Source organism: Rhinolophus sinicus, linkage group LG06 (assembly GCF_036562045.2).
Source record: "Rhinolophus sinicus isolate RSC01 linkage group LG06, ASM3656204v1, whole genome shotgun sequence".
Classification (NCBI taxonomy): domain Eukaryota; kingdom Metazoa; phylum Chordata; class Mammalia; order Chiroptera; family Rhinolophidae; genus Rhinolophus; species Rhinolophus sinicus.
The window spans coordinates 85764218-85777876 of NC_133756.1; the positions used below are offsets into that span (position 1 = coordinate 85764218).

A 13659-nucleotide genomic window follows, 5' to 3' on the forward strand; every position below is an offset into this window, starting at 1 on the left:
AGCGGGGGGGGGGGGGGGGGCAGGGAGGGAATTTGGGTGGAACAGTAGGTTTATATAAGGAAGAGCTGAGAAGCCAAGATTGGGTAGGAGGGAGGTGGGGAGAAAAGGAACTGTCAGTGGCACCTCCACTTTCTGTCCTCGGCCTAGAGCTCTCTGGAGAGGATTAGCAGGGTGACTTGAGTGGGGTCTGACCAAGGGTTGTCTGTCCACATACAGCCTGGTCCCCAGTGATGCTGAATGGGGCTGATAATCCCGCTAGACCTGCGAGGGCTTCAGGTCTTCGGAGCCTGGCATTAGGCTGGGGGAGAGGAAGCAAGGCCAAGGTGAAGGGGAACAGGAGGCACCCCCACCTCCAGATCTGGAGTCTGTTGGCTGTCACAGAGCCTGCGTACTGCCCAGCAGTCCCTTCCCACCCCTGCAGAAACCCTCCCTGCAACCCTTCCTTTATGGCCTCTGACAAATGAAGCACAAACTTAACTACATCACCCCCCCGACAGGACAGGGGTGGGAGCTGGGGGCAGCATGCTGAGCTGCTCAGCCCCCCAATCTAATCACTGGCGTGGGTCATTTCAATTATGGACACCAGAGTGTGGTGGGGGGCGTGGCTGCTCATAAAAGCCTCCATGCTGTTGCTCAGCTAATTATGAAGCTCTTACTGTCTCGGCAGGTAAATAACTCAGGACTGACAGGCTCTGACCGCTGAGATGGAGCGTGAGCCAGGGAACGTGACAGGGAAACGACTGAGATGGGCCCCAGGGCACAGACGGGGTGCAGGCAGGGAGGCATGGCCTTCCTGGAGGGAATGTGGGAATAGGGGTCTCTGCCCAGGGGTGACCATACACCATCCAGGAACCGGTGAAGGAACTCCTTACCTGAAAACCTAAGATCTGAAGTTTTCTAGACACCTCAGAGCCACAGAGTAGGGTAAAAATTTAAGCTCCGCCCCTTTCTACTAAACTTGCCTTAGATGTATAATTAGATCCTTGAGAAGTGAGAGGATCTGGGAATCCTTGAGGCTGTGCTAAGAGCAGGGCTAATTCTGTCAGGGGCAGTTTCTGTCAGCTGGCAGCTCTTTGGTTTACTCCCTGGTCTGACCCACCCAGGCTTAAAGGCAGATCACAGAAGACGGCTGGGTCATGGACATGTAAGAGGCAAGGGGTTCAGTCTTCTTAACTACAAAAGCTCTTCTCCTCTAGCAACCCAAGGAAGAGACAGGGATATCTTGGGAGCAGAGTGAGACCATAGGCGACCTAAGCAAGAGCCAGGCAAAGGGCTGTAGAGGCTATGTGAAATCACAACGGCAGCACTTGGAATTTATTCTGAGATGTAATGAGGAGCAGAGGGCTGCCTGTCTAGCTTGAGGCTGTGCTTAACTAACTCTTTATCTAGACATCAGTGAAGTCTCCAGAATTGGAGCTGTGATTTCTTGGTGAGTGCCGAAACTACCTTAGATTCTGGGAAATAGCAGATGGTAGGAGCATTCACAGCTGGGACAATCCCATTTTTATTCTGTTCCTCAGTTTCCTTTCCCTATGAAACAGGAATCATGAAATTTATGAACATTTGGAGGGGCTGAGCTAAAGCTGCTCTGTAAACAAGGGCTGCTGGCACCCTATCTTCCTCCCACTACAGAGAGACACCATCCCAGAAGGAGGTCACTAGTGTCGTTTGTTAATAACAGCATTGTTTCAGGTGCAGACCTGACCCTGGGGCTTAGAATGGCTTCCTGGGTACCGTGTTGGGATCAGGGCCACACTGCGGCTCAGCTTAGTAGCCAGAGCCAGGCTTCACTCCCGAAGGGCTGCTTCTTGTAGGCTGATGTAAAGAAACTCGAAGATGTTCTCTCGGAAGAGGGGAGCTGCATGGAGGTAGAACAGAATGTCCCTTTGGCAGCCCCCAGTACTCAAGTTCCCCATAAGGAGGCATGTGATGGCTTTAGCCCTTGGCCTTGGCAACCTGGAATCAAGGCCCTTCTGGAGAGAACCACAGCCTATAACTGGATTCTGATAGAGGTAGCTGGATGTGGGACCTCACACCAAAGACTTAAGACAAATCCATATGTTGATAGCAGGCAGGTCTTATTTTTATTTTGTGATGTATTATTTACTTTTCAAAGTGCTGTTAAATACATTGCTTCAATCTGATCCTCAAAATTATGTGATATGAGCAAAGTATAAGCAACCCCAATGTCAAATAGGGTAAGCTGAAGCTCTGAGAAGTCAAGCTCAAGGTCCCCCAGCTAGACAATGATGGAACCAGGACCAAAATCAGGTGCTTTCTTCAAGACACGGTTAGAAAGGAAGGAGGCTCCATAGTGGGGAATTCACTGCAGACCTTTTTCTCCTCTAATAACTGAGGAAATATAGAGAGATTTAGGGTTCAGTTTAGAGGCTAACTGAGCAGGTCGAGGCAGAGGAAGCCAGTGGTAGAAAGTAGGAAGTGAGGAGGGAAACAGGTGGGGTTTGCATGGCTACTTCCTGTTCACAAACTTCTTATGTTCCTCATTTCATTAACAGCAGCAGTGGAATTTCATGGACAATTGGCGTTGAGCACTAACTGGGAGGTAATGAGAGAGGAAGGATGCAGGTAAAGGCTGTTTGAATTTAAATTCTTTTTCTTCCGGGGGGGATGGAGGGGGGCAGATTTTTTAAAAGGCAATTTTAGTGCTGGAAAAAGTTGCTAGCAAACAGCTTTGGACTTTTGTATCCTCTGCAGCAGCGTGAGGAGAGAGGACTATCATTCAGCCCCATGTATTCGTCTACCCACCAACTGCTGAGGCTGCCCTGAGTGAGGGACACCGAGGGACTGGGTATCTGACCTTAGGTAGATTTTGTCCCTCATAATTGGGAAAACACACTAGAACTATGCCCACCATCATCAGCGAGCTGGTATGAGTTGCCCTGTGACAGTTACTGCAGAATCACCATAATAAGCAAAACTCTGTATGGGTCTGGGCAGAGATGAGCGATAAACTAGAAATAGGAAACAGGATTACTGTTCTCGGAGCATGTGGTCTTGTTGGCAAATGATGCACACACGTGGTTACAAAACGGTCAAAGGTAGAAGGAAAAAAGCTAATGCAAGACTAAAGATAGAGAAGAGGGGACAGAGTCATGGAGTGATCAAGTGAAAAAGGTTGGGGTAAGAAGGTTGTTTTGAGCAGGGTTCTCAGACAGTGACATACAGGTGGGTGAAACAGAAGAGTATGTCAACTAAAAGTAGAGGCTTAGGTGGAAATAAAGCCCTTCCTGAGCAGGATGGCAAGCAGGTTGGCTTGGCTGGATAGAAGACTCCGTAATAGGAAGCAATGAGAAATGAAGAAAGTCAAGTATAAGAGGAGAGAAGTGTTGTGGAAGGCCTGAATTCTAATCTTAGGATTCAGGTTATGAAGACACAGGAACTGCCATAAAATAGGTTAATCAATGCAGATTTAACTACTGAAGCGTATGAGCCAGAAATTGGTTAGTTACCCAAGTGCCAGGTGATCAGGTCTCTTCTATTCTGCACGAGTAGCCGTGGGCACAGACAGGAAGCTAAGGAGCCAGCAGGACGGTGATGGTTAAGTTTGAGTTGACTTGGCTAGACCACAGTACCCAGATATTTGGTTAAGCCTTCTAGATGTTCCTGTGAAGGTATTTTTTCAGATGGGATTAACATTTAAATCAGTAGAATTTGAGTAGAACAGGTTATCTTCCAGAAAGGTGGGCCTCGTCCAATCATTTGAAGGCCTTAATAGGAAGACCGACCCACCCAGAAGAGGAAATCCTGCCAGCAAACTGCCTTTAGACTCAAACTGCAGGTCTTCCCTGGGTCTCCAGCCAGCTGGCCTATCCTGCAGATTTTAGATTTGCCAGCTTCCACAATTATGTCAGTATTATTGGCTGAATTGTGTCTCCCCAAAATTCATATGTTGAAGTCATAACCCCCGGTGTCTCACAATATGACTGTATTTGGAGATAAGGCCTTTAAAGAAGTAATTAAGGTCAAATGGGGTCATTATTTGGGGCCTAGCCCAATATGACTAGTGTCCTTATAGAGAAAATTTGGACACCGACACACACACAGAGGAAAGACCATGTGAGGTTACATGGGGAAGGTAGCTATCTATAAGCCACGGAGAGAGGCCTCAGAAGAAACCAACCCTGCCAGCACCTTGATCTTAGACTTGCAGCCTCCAGAGCTGTGAAAAATAAATATTTGTTTAAACTATACAGTCTGTGGTATTTTGTTATGACAGCCCAGGTAGACTAATACAAGGATAGCAGATAATAAACTCTTCTAACCCAAGGGCCATGTGTTAAGCGTATTGCTCAGCTCAGTGCCTCACACATGGTATGTGTTGACTAAATGCTGTGCTAGGTTGGGCCTGGAAGCCTTGGCACCTGGGAGTCCCTCCAATAGTAATGCACTGCTGAGGTAGCACAGAGGAAGACGGACACAACTGGGATAGTAGAACAAGAGCTTCAGATATGGTGGGAATTTTGTGTTCTGGTTGATACAAGGTTGACCTCAGAAATCAAGTCAAGTGAAGAATGATCTATGACTAACTTATTTTGTATTTTCTGGTGCGCCTAACACAATGCCTGGAACTTAATTGACACTCTATAAAGGTTTTGTTGAATGACACTGAATAATTGAGCAAGACAGGACTGGGAGATGGAGGAATCTTACACTTAAAAAAAAAAAAAAACCCTGCTGAAATGTACATATATGCTTGTATATGCCTCAAAATTTTCTAAAAGAGTGCTAATAGTGAACACTTTTGGGGAGTAAACAGGGATAAGAAGGCAGGCTTACTTGTCACTGCATTTCTCATACTGTGTATGCATTTTCATCATGATTACATTACTCCTGGGTCATTCAGCAGCTCACTAGGTGTGCACACCTGAACTGAATGAAAAGAGGCCACAGGGGCTGGACAGCTTTTTAACCCACCACACCTCCTTTCCAATTTCAACCTTCCTTGCATGCTATGAGAGCACGTGGACTGAGACCAGCCAACTTCAGTCTTCACAAACCACTCCACAGCACCCAGAGGGAGCACAGGGTGATGGTGTAGAATCCCAGCACAACAAGGTAGCCTTGAAAGAGCAGCTGGTCAAAGCGCTCCAGGAGGACCAGCCACCCAATCTCCTGTTGGTCCACTTGGTCTTGGGTTTGGAAGTAGTTGCTGATGGATTGCAGCTGGGACAAGACTTCCTTCAGGGTCCCTGACTGATCCTGGTGCTCTTGACAGACAGTGGCTTCTGCGTGAGAGAGGAAAACACCCCAGGTGAACCAGGGGCTATCAACGTTCCCCCTGGACTTCCCACTGAGGCCGATGGCCTCATCCTTTAGGGAAGGTTGTGGGCAAAACTGGGCAGTAGGTTCAGTTGGGGTTGCAGACTCTCTCCCTACCTGCTGAAAAGAGGCAAGATTGTGCTGAAGGAAGCCTTGAAGAACATGCTAGAACTGTGTCATGTAAGTAGGGTGTCTAGGCTACATCCATCCAGGAGGTTTTCTGAGCTAGGGGCCAGCCTGTGTTGACTCATTTGGAGCTTGAGTGGCTGGGATGATTCTTAAACCTCTTCCAGTTAAGCAACTAGAACCCAGAGATATACACATTGTGCATGGGTGCGCTCACTAGAGCTCTAGTCTAGTATTCTGGGGCAATGGCTCAGTCACTTTAGGTAATTGGTTGAACCTAGAATATAAAACAAGCTAAGGGGATGGAGGACCTGACCTCCAAGATAAAATGAAGCTTTCTGGAAAGCCAGCAGGCGGCGGCCTTCAGTCCCCAGAGAAGTAATGTAAAATGCAGCGCAGAGGCTAAGAGGCAGGTGTTTCAAATTTTTCACACAGCCCGACACATGGCTTGGTGCTCCACCAATGGGAACTGGTGATGACAGTGACAAAGCAAGACAGGGTAGGGACCTCAGGCTTCTCACAAACCTGTCACCCCAGCAAGCTGAGCTGTGGGATCCATTCTAGGCCCATCAGCATCAGTGTCCCCTCGAAGGCACAAGAGGGGCCACTCCTGCCCACTGCACTGCTCATCGTGAAGGAATTTGACCAACAAGATGGATTTAGATAAGCTGAGAACCAAGAAGGCCATGCAGACTGTGAAGAAGACACCTGAGGGAAGGAAGCAGAGGAGGTAAAATTAGCTGGAGTCCCGGGGGCCTCTTCCCTCCCCCAGTCTGAAGTGCAGCAGTGGGTCTTTCACAGGAGTCATGTAAAATGGGTGTTGGGCAACCCCGAGGCTGCTTACCAATCAGAGGGGTGCTTGTTGCACTCCGTGGCATCTCGTCAGACATGTTGACCCTGAAGACGGTGTAACCCACCAGCACGCTGGTCTTGAACACAATTCTGGCACGGCACGTGGGGGGCAGGTAGAAGCTGCCCAGGTCCACCAGCATGAGGAAGATGCTGGGAATGAGCAGGCTCACAACGTAGACCAGTGGGCGCCTGCGAATCACCACCTGGCCAGGGACAAGGGTTCTGCTGAAAAGAGGGTCTAAGCTGATGGACATCTGGCCAAACCCACAGCTAAGAACTCGCCCTAAAGCCCCAACATTTTTGCATAATGTGAAAAGTCTATGTAGTTTAGAAATAGGAATCTATTTTGTGGTTTAGAAAGTAGAACAAAATTCTTCAAGCTTTTACATAAAGCTAATATTAACATTAATAATTTGTCGTGCGGGAGACCCTGCTTGCTGCGCCATTTGTCATGCAGGGCGGCCTGCAGGGTCTCTGCTCCCGCTCCCCACATAAGAACGCAGGATATGGTGAGGCCAAAAAGGAACACCCACGGAGCCATAGGTAGGGGAGTCATACCACTACCGTCTCTCTGGAGGCTGGGTTCACCGGACATGCAACCTGCTGTCCGTTTTTCTGCCAACCGACCGACGAGTCTCCTCCACTCCCCTCGACTCTGCTCCTCTCCTCTCCTCGGCTCTCCTCCGTAGCCGCAGCAGTTATATTAGCGGCTAATTGGCTAACTGGCTACAGCTGACGGCCATCTACCACCCGAGCCAGCACCTTTCCACGTGAGGCTGAGAGCCTGTAAACTACTTTCTGGGGCTCTGTCCCCACATAATTATAATAAAAAGAAGAAGCTACCATTTAGCATTTGTTGTTTGCCAGGCACTAGACTAAGTATTTCATATGTTTTGTCCTAGTCAATCCTCACAACTCTAAGGGCTGGATATTATCTCCATGTTACAAACAGGGAAACTGCGATTCATACAGATGCACTTGCTTGTCTGAACTCACACAGCTGGGGAGTGAGAAACTGTTTTAAAACCAAAATCTTTCTTCTTAAACCACTTGTTACTCAACGTATTGTATTATTTTTTGGTTAGTCTAGCTTCTTTCTTGGAATGCGAGCTCCTTAGCACCTGTGTGCCTGTCGAGTCTGGGCAGGAACAAACAGCACAATTAAATTGGGAAATCTGAGGAGGGCTTAATGGACTGTTTACAAGGTGTGAGCAGGGCATAGGGAAACCACAAAAAGGAGGGCAGTGCTCCAGGGATTTGTGGGGACTGGATGAGCTGTTGCTACCCTTAGGCCTGAAGGATCCAAGGGCTGGGAATGTGACTGGGACCTGAGGAGAAAGCTATATGGAGAGGGCTGCTGGACAGGAGTTGTGGCTTCCTCTTAGGGACACAGCCAGCCTGGCAGCGACTCCACAGAAAGGAAATGGAGAGATAAGCACCCCATTCACTCCAATCTTCTGTCACTGCTCTCCCTGGCCCCTATTGGCCAAACATCACCAGAGATCCCAACTCTGCAGGCCCCAGGTCAGTCTCCAGGAGCACAAAGCAGGAGGGGGGGAAAGTGGATCTGTGTCAGGGCCAACTGAAGACATGTAACATGGCCAGCTGTGTGGCTGGGCATACAGAGCTGCTGAGTGGGCTTTGTAGCAGAGAATTTGAGTCTCATAAAATTACTATGATTATTGTAGCCGTTTGTTTTTTTTTATACCTAGCTTCTCTGGGATGGTGACTGGAAGTATTTTTAATAAACACAAACTATTGTTACCCTTCCTGGAGAGAAACCAGGTAATGACAGGGCTGCTTCCTCCACCAGACAGTGGACCCTTTAAGGATGAAAGCAGCAACTTTTTTTAAATCCCTCATAGAGTCAAAAATATTTTATAGTGGGTATTCAATAAATGTTTACCGAGCAAATCAATGGTCTAGGCCCTTTCCCCCTTTGGATTTGGGGGGAAAAAATAGTGTCTGAAATCTCCCATTTCCCTGATTCACAAAAACAATTGAACATTTTCTACATGTCAGAGAGCGTGCTAGATGCATGTGGTGTGATTTATTTAATTCTCACTGAGAGTTTCTTGGCAGGTAATATAATATCCCCACTTTATAAATAGTAACAATTAAAGCTCAGCTCCTTAAGTAAGGTGAGTAAGTGGCAGAGCTGGCACATGCCCTGCATCTTCTGATTCCAAGCCCAGTTCTTTTTCATACAGCATAGCTATGACTCTTGATCTGACCAGACCTCTGAGTGGAATTCTGCATTCTTCTTCCTTATCTTTGTCTCCTGCTCTGGAAGAGAAGCAAGATAAAGGCCAGCAGTGGTGCAGAAGGTGGCAGGGTCAGAACGTGGCTGTGAGACCAGACATCACCTTGATGATGAGAGTGGGGGTGGGAGATAGCCATTGGGTCTGAGTGCATATCCCAGTTCGGTGGAGCTTGACAGGCCAGAGCTGTTTGGCGGATAGTAGTCTGGCTGTTGTCTCTCACATTAAACATAATTGGCTGCAAATATCTAAACCAGAGCGACACTCACTGCTTTGCAATAATTTGGTTAAAACACATTTCTACCAAAGTGCAATCAACAAGAAAAACAACAACAAAATGAACTGTCATCAACCTGCACCTCACTAGCTCCCTTCGTCATGCTGTGACTGAGCTGGCTGTGATGGCGGGGCGGGGGCGGGCAGTAAGAAGGGAGCCAAATGGTTAGAGCCCATGGGGGTCCTGAATTGTGGGCACAGCCTAGGCTATTGGTGACCTGGCCACAGGAGACAATGGTGGGGTGATGACCAAGCTTGCTATCTATGGTGGGTAGAAGCAGAAAACACCCTAGAGACTTCATGACGGGTATTACATGAAGGGGACAAAAAGAAAAAGAATACACCCGAAAGAAAAGTACAGGTAGGCACACTGGTGAAGTGGAAAGAGTCCAGATGTAGTCAAGGGAATAGGTTCCAGAGCCCCTAGGTTCTAAGTGCCTACATGTGCTAGTTTGAGCGACCTCAGGTGACGTATCAAACCTCTCTATGCCTTGAGTTTTCCTTCTTAAAAGAGCAGTTTACTTTCACCTTGCCAGGTATCTTGGATAAAATTGAGATTAGCTGTTGTACTCTTTAAATAAAGTTCCTATGTAAATAGCACGTGCACAGATGACTTCTCTCCACCCAGAGGCTGATGCAGAGAGTGAAGGTAAATCTGGGCCAGAACCAAGGATGGGCAGTGTGGCTCCTCAGGGCCCCTGATTTCCAAGAACGTGCAGTTGCTGGGGGAGAGATGTGGCAAGAGCTAAGAGGTTGAGGGGCAGGCTGGCCTCATGGGCATTCAGTCTGTGCAGCTGCACAGAGCCCCACACTTAGAAGGGTCCTGCATCTGTTTAATACTCTGCTGATGCCATTTTGAAATTCTTAATAATTTTGAACAAGGGCCCTGGATTTTCACTTTGCACTAGGCCCCACAAATTATGTAGCAAGTCCTGTCAGGAGGATATTTCTCACTGAATAGCAACAGTAGCTGAAAGTAGAGGGGAAACATGTAGGCACAAGGATAGACAATTAGCTTCGGCTATAACACAAAGAAGAAATCTCTCCTGTCTATGTTTGGCTTTAAAAAAGATAGGCCCTCAAAAACGACCTCATCCATTCTCTTACCTTTAGCAAGGATGTCCCCATTCCTCAGCCAGACCAAATAGCACCTACCATTTTGGTTTTCTTCAAGAACAGAGGATCTGCCCTTGCCTCTAGGTTAATTTAGGGGCGATGTTACCTATGGACTAGGCTAATTTTATTACACAATTTTCAGAAAAGCTTTGTTTTCATGATCTCATTTGATTCTCAAAGCCCTTTCGTCCCTTGTTCAAGAAACATTAATTGAACATGAACAGAGTATCAGGCACTATTCTAAATATTGTGGGTAGGACTGTTAATAGGACAGGTCCCATCCTTACCCCTCTCCCCTGCTCTGTCTTAGGGAATAAGGAACCAGATTCTGGTGGTTAGATGTTTCACAAGTCCACAGATGGAGAGGAAGTTTACCCCAGAACGGACCATATCCAGAGTCTATGCCTGATTTAGATGATGAGACTTGGATCTTTTTAAGTTTATATTTAGATGATATTTTGATCTTAAGAGTTGAAGGTGGAATTGGTTAAGATATTAGGGGATGTTAGGTGTGGGGACAGAGCCAGGAGTACAGTTTCCAGGCTCTCGGCCTCAAGTGGAAAGGTGCTCACTCAGGTAGTAAATGGCCATCAACTGTGATTGGATGGCCATCAGCTGTGGCTACGCGAGCAGAAAAGTGGGGGGATAGCAAGAAGATGGTGGCTAGCAAGCGCGGATTATAGTTAGGATGGCAGGTTGTGGACAGTGTGGCTCCAGCCTCCAGTGAGACTATAGTGGTATGACTCCCCGATCTATGGCTGTGGGTGTTCCACTTTGGCCTCACCATATCCTGCGTTCTTATGTGGGGAGCGGGAGCAGAGACCCCACAGGCTGCCCCGCGTGACACATGGCACAGCGAGCAGGGTCTCCCGCATGACATTAGGATTGGTAGAATGTATGTTACATGACATTTTGGAAGCCAGATGGTGGCAGAAGTTTCTGAGTTGAATAATGCCCCCCAAGAATTTGTGTCCTTCCTAGAAGTTCAGAATGTGACCTTATTTGGACATGGGATCAATTAGTTAAGATGAGGTCTTACTGGAGAAGGTGTGCCCTTAATCAAATACGACTGGTGTCTTTTTAAGAAGAAAAGAGACACACAAAGGAGCAGGCCATGTGAAGATGGAGGCAGAGATTGGAGTGATACATGTACGAGCCAAGAAATGCCAAAGATTGCCAGCAACCACGAAAAACTAGGAGACATGGAACAGATTCTCTCTGAGTGCCCGAAAGAACCAAATCTGCTGACACCTTGATTTCAGGCTTCTGGCCTCCAGAACGGGGAGAGAATAAATTTCTGTTGTTTTAAGTCACCCAGGTTGTGGTACTTTGTTATGGTAGCCCTAGGAACCTAATATAGGTGACTTGCCTAGTAACACACAGTGGACAGGTGCCAAAAAATGGACTGGAGTATACTGCATTACGTTTAGTTGTGTGTCATCATCATATAGAATTAGGCACATAGTTTCTGGAGTCAGATTGCCTGGGTTCAAGTCCAGGCTCTACCAGTTACCCTGTAACCTTGGGTAAGTTACTTAACTTCTCTGCACCCCAACCCAACCATTGTAAACAGGCAGATACTTGAAACACCCATCTCACAGAGATGTGAGGATTACATGTACAAACTCTTAAAATGGGGCCTGACATAGAGTAAATGCTCAATTTGTGGTGATTGTTATCATGTCTTCCTGGGAAGATTTTGAGGGATATGATAGATATCAACAGACTTGTTTTATTTGTATTTGTGTCCTCATTACTTACCACTGAGGCTGGCACAGACAAGAGTTCAAAAGATGCTTGTTGAGTTACACTGTAGTCTATTAATAATGCTACTTGTAGTTCCATGGCGTGGGACCATGGAGTTTACCAGAATGGGGCTCTCCTCCTGAGGTCAGCCCTCGAGGGCTACCTCTCTGCGGGTCACGCCGGAGGCAGCAACCCCTGCTTATTCTGCGGGAAGGTATGTCACCAGCTCAGTGAGTCACTGCTCTCTGCCAAATTGTCCCTACCTAGAGCCCATCATTTCTAATGGACTAACAGAGCTGGTGTCTTTAAATTCCACAGAAAGGGGGGGGGGAAGCACTTTAGTTTCAGTCTGTGTTCTCCATTAGACACCCTTCAGGTGTTAGCAATATTATGCCACAATTTCATTATCCATTAAAGCCAGGTAATAATAAGTACACAAAGGTATTTGGAGCCTATTGTTGTTAATGAAAGAGATCAATCTAATTCAGAATGTGTGTGTGGAGAGCTCCTTGGAGATGGAATAGGCCCCAAGGTTAGCCTCTAATTGCCTCCTTGATGGTAGACCCCACCAGTACTCAATTTTGCATGACCGTCTTTATGACATACTTGGAATTTTGACACCCAGACTCACGCTTCATACAAAAGCCCATTTTCCTCTTCTCCCAAGCCCCTCCCAAGATTCCCAATTCCTAAGAAAGAATGGGAACATTGCTGTCATTTACGCAAGATCCTTAAACCGGAGTGAGAGTTCCTCGAATTTGGACCATGGCCTGGGCTGAATTAGCACGAAGTCCATGATTCCAGGATTATTTGAGTGACCCTGGAAAAATTTCTAGGGCTCTAAATTCTTCTCTCTCTCTCTCTCTCTCTCTCTCTCTCTCGTGCTGCTCAGAAGGATCTTCTCTCAAGTTTAAGAGCTGCACAATGGATATCTCAACCAAACGGCACTACCCTAAACTAGAAGGGAAAATTATGTCAGAAAAAGAGGATAAATGAGGCACCTTTCTTTCCCAAATGCCCCTCTGCATTTTTCTGGAAGTCCCCTGTGCGGCCCCTCAATTCCTGCCCAAATGAACTCTTTACTCAGTGTGTGGCTCTGTGGTTGAACTCAGTTTAGTTCCCACAGCTGTCCACGCTTTTCCGTCCAACATGAGTTCTTAAATTTTATTCCCAGCCCGTCCCACTTCTGCCCCTTAAAAAAAAAAAACCCCAAAATGCCACCATGGAGAAATTGAATGCTCACCCTGCTGTTTCTGGGAACCAGCATGTCCCATAATGTATTGGAGGAAATCTCTCTCATGGCTGCACACAGACATCCTGTGTGCACACAGGCAGAAGTCTGTGCTCTGGGTCCCTTGTGGAATGCAGCCCAACTCCAAAGCATCAGTGGTGCCCTCTGATAAACAACATGTGTCCTAGTGCCAGCAGATATGACTGCACATTAGCTGGAACTAACAGGGCTCCCGGAACATCTGATTTCGCTTCAATGGCAGCAGGGCACATCAGGCCCAGGGCGAGGACATATTTAGAATAGACCATTGTTCCTCCGGTCTGCCCCACCTCTCCCCAGCTGCCTGCTGGGTAGCCTGGACACAGCGGGTGAGTAGATTAAGAAGGAGATGGTCCTTTGCTGTTAGGCCTTTGGCAGGCCCAATGTTCGAATGGAACCGGGCTCTAAATTTCACATCATTGCCAGGGTCTGTTGAAGGACATCCGGGTGCCTCAGTTGCTAAATTTGGAATAGGATATCTGACATGGAGTAAGAGAACATGAGCCCAGCCACGGTGCACAGAGCAGGAATGGGGAGGCGTAGAGGCTGAGAGCTCAACAGAGAGAACTGGAACAGTCACTGAATTTCCTTTAAGCTCCTGAGCCTCGCTCCCTGCCCTACTGAATATGATCTGTGACTCTACTCTGCATTCTTTCCCTGCTCTGTTCCAGAGAGCCAGGGTGGAAGCCAGCCTTGATAGGTAACCCACCTGAGCCCCCAGGGCAAAAGGAC

At 47.4% G+C, this 13659-nt stretch overlaps 1 protein-coding gene across 1 annotated transcript in view; it reads right to left on the reverse strand.

Annotated features, from left to right (window-relative positions):
- Nucleotides 1–4816: 4816 nt before the first annotated feature.
- The window catches only part of HTR3B (5-hydroxytryptamine receptor 3B), a 42516-nt gene continuing 33673 nt past the window's right edge, over nucleotides 4817–13659 (reverse strand). The window contains exons 8-10 of the mRNA XM_074337066.1: nucleotides 6251–6461; nucleotides 5932–6114; nucleotides 4817–5246 (exon numbers count right to left, since the gene is read on the reverse strand). Of these exons, the coding sequence (XP_074193167.1) occupies nucleotides 5011–5246; nucleotides 5932–6114; nucleotides 6251–6461 (630 nt within the window). The 3' untranslated portion in view covers nucleotides 4817–5010. The remainder of the gene's footprint in view (nucleotides 5247–5931; nucleotides 6115–6250; nucleotides 6462–13659) is intronic.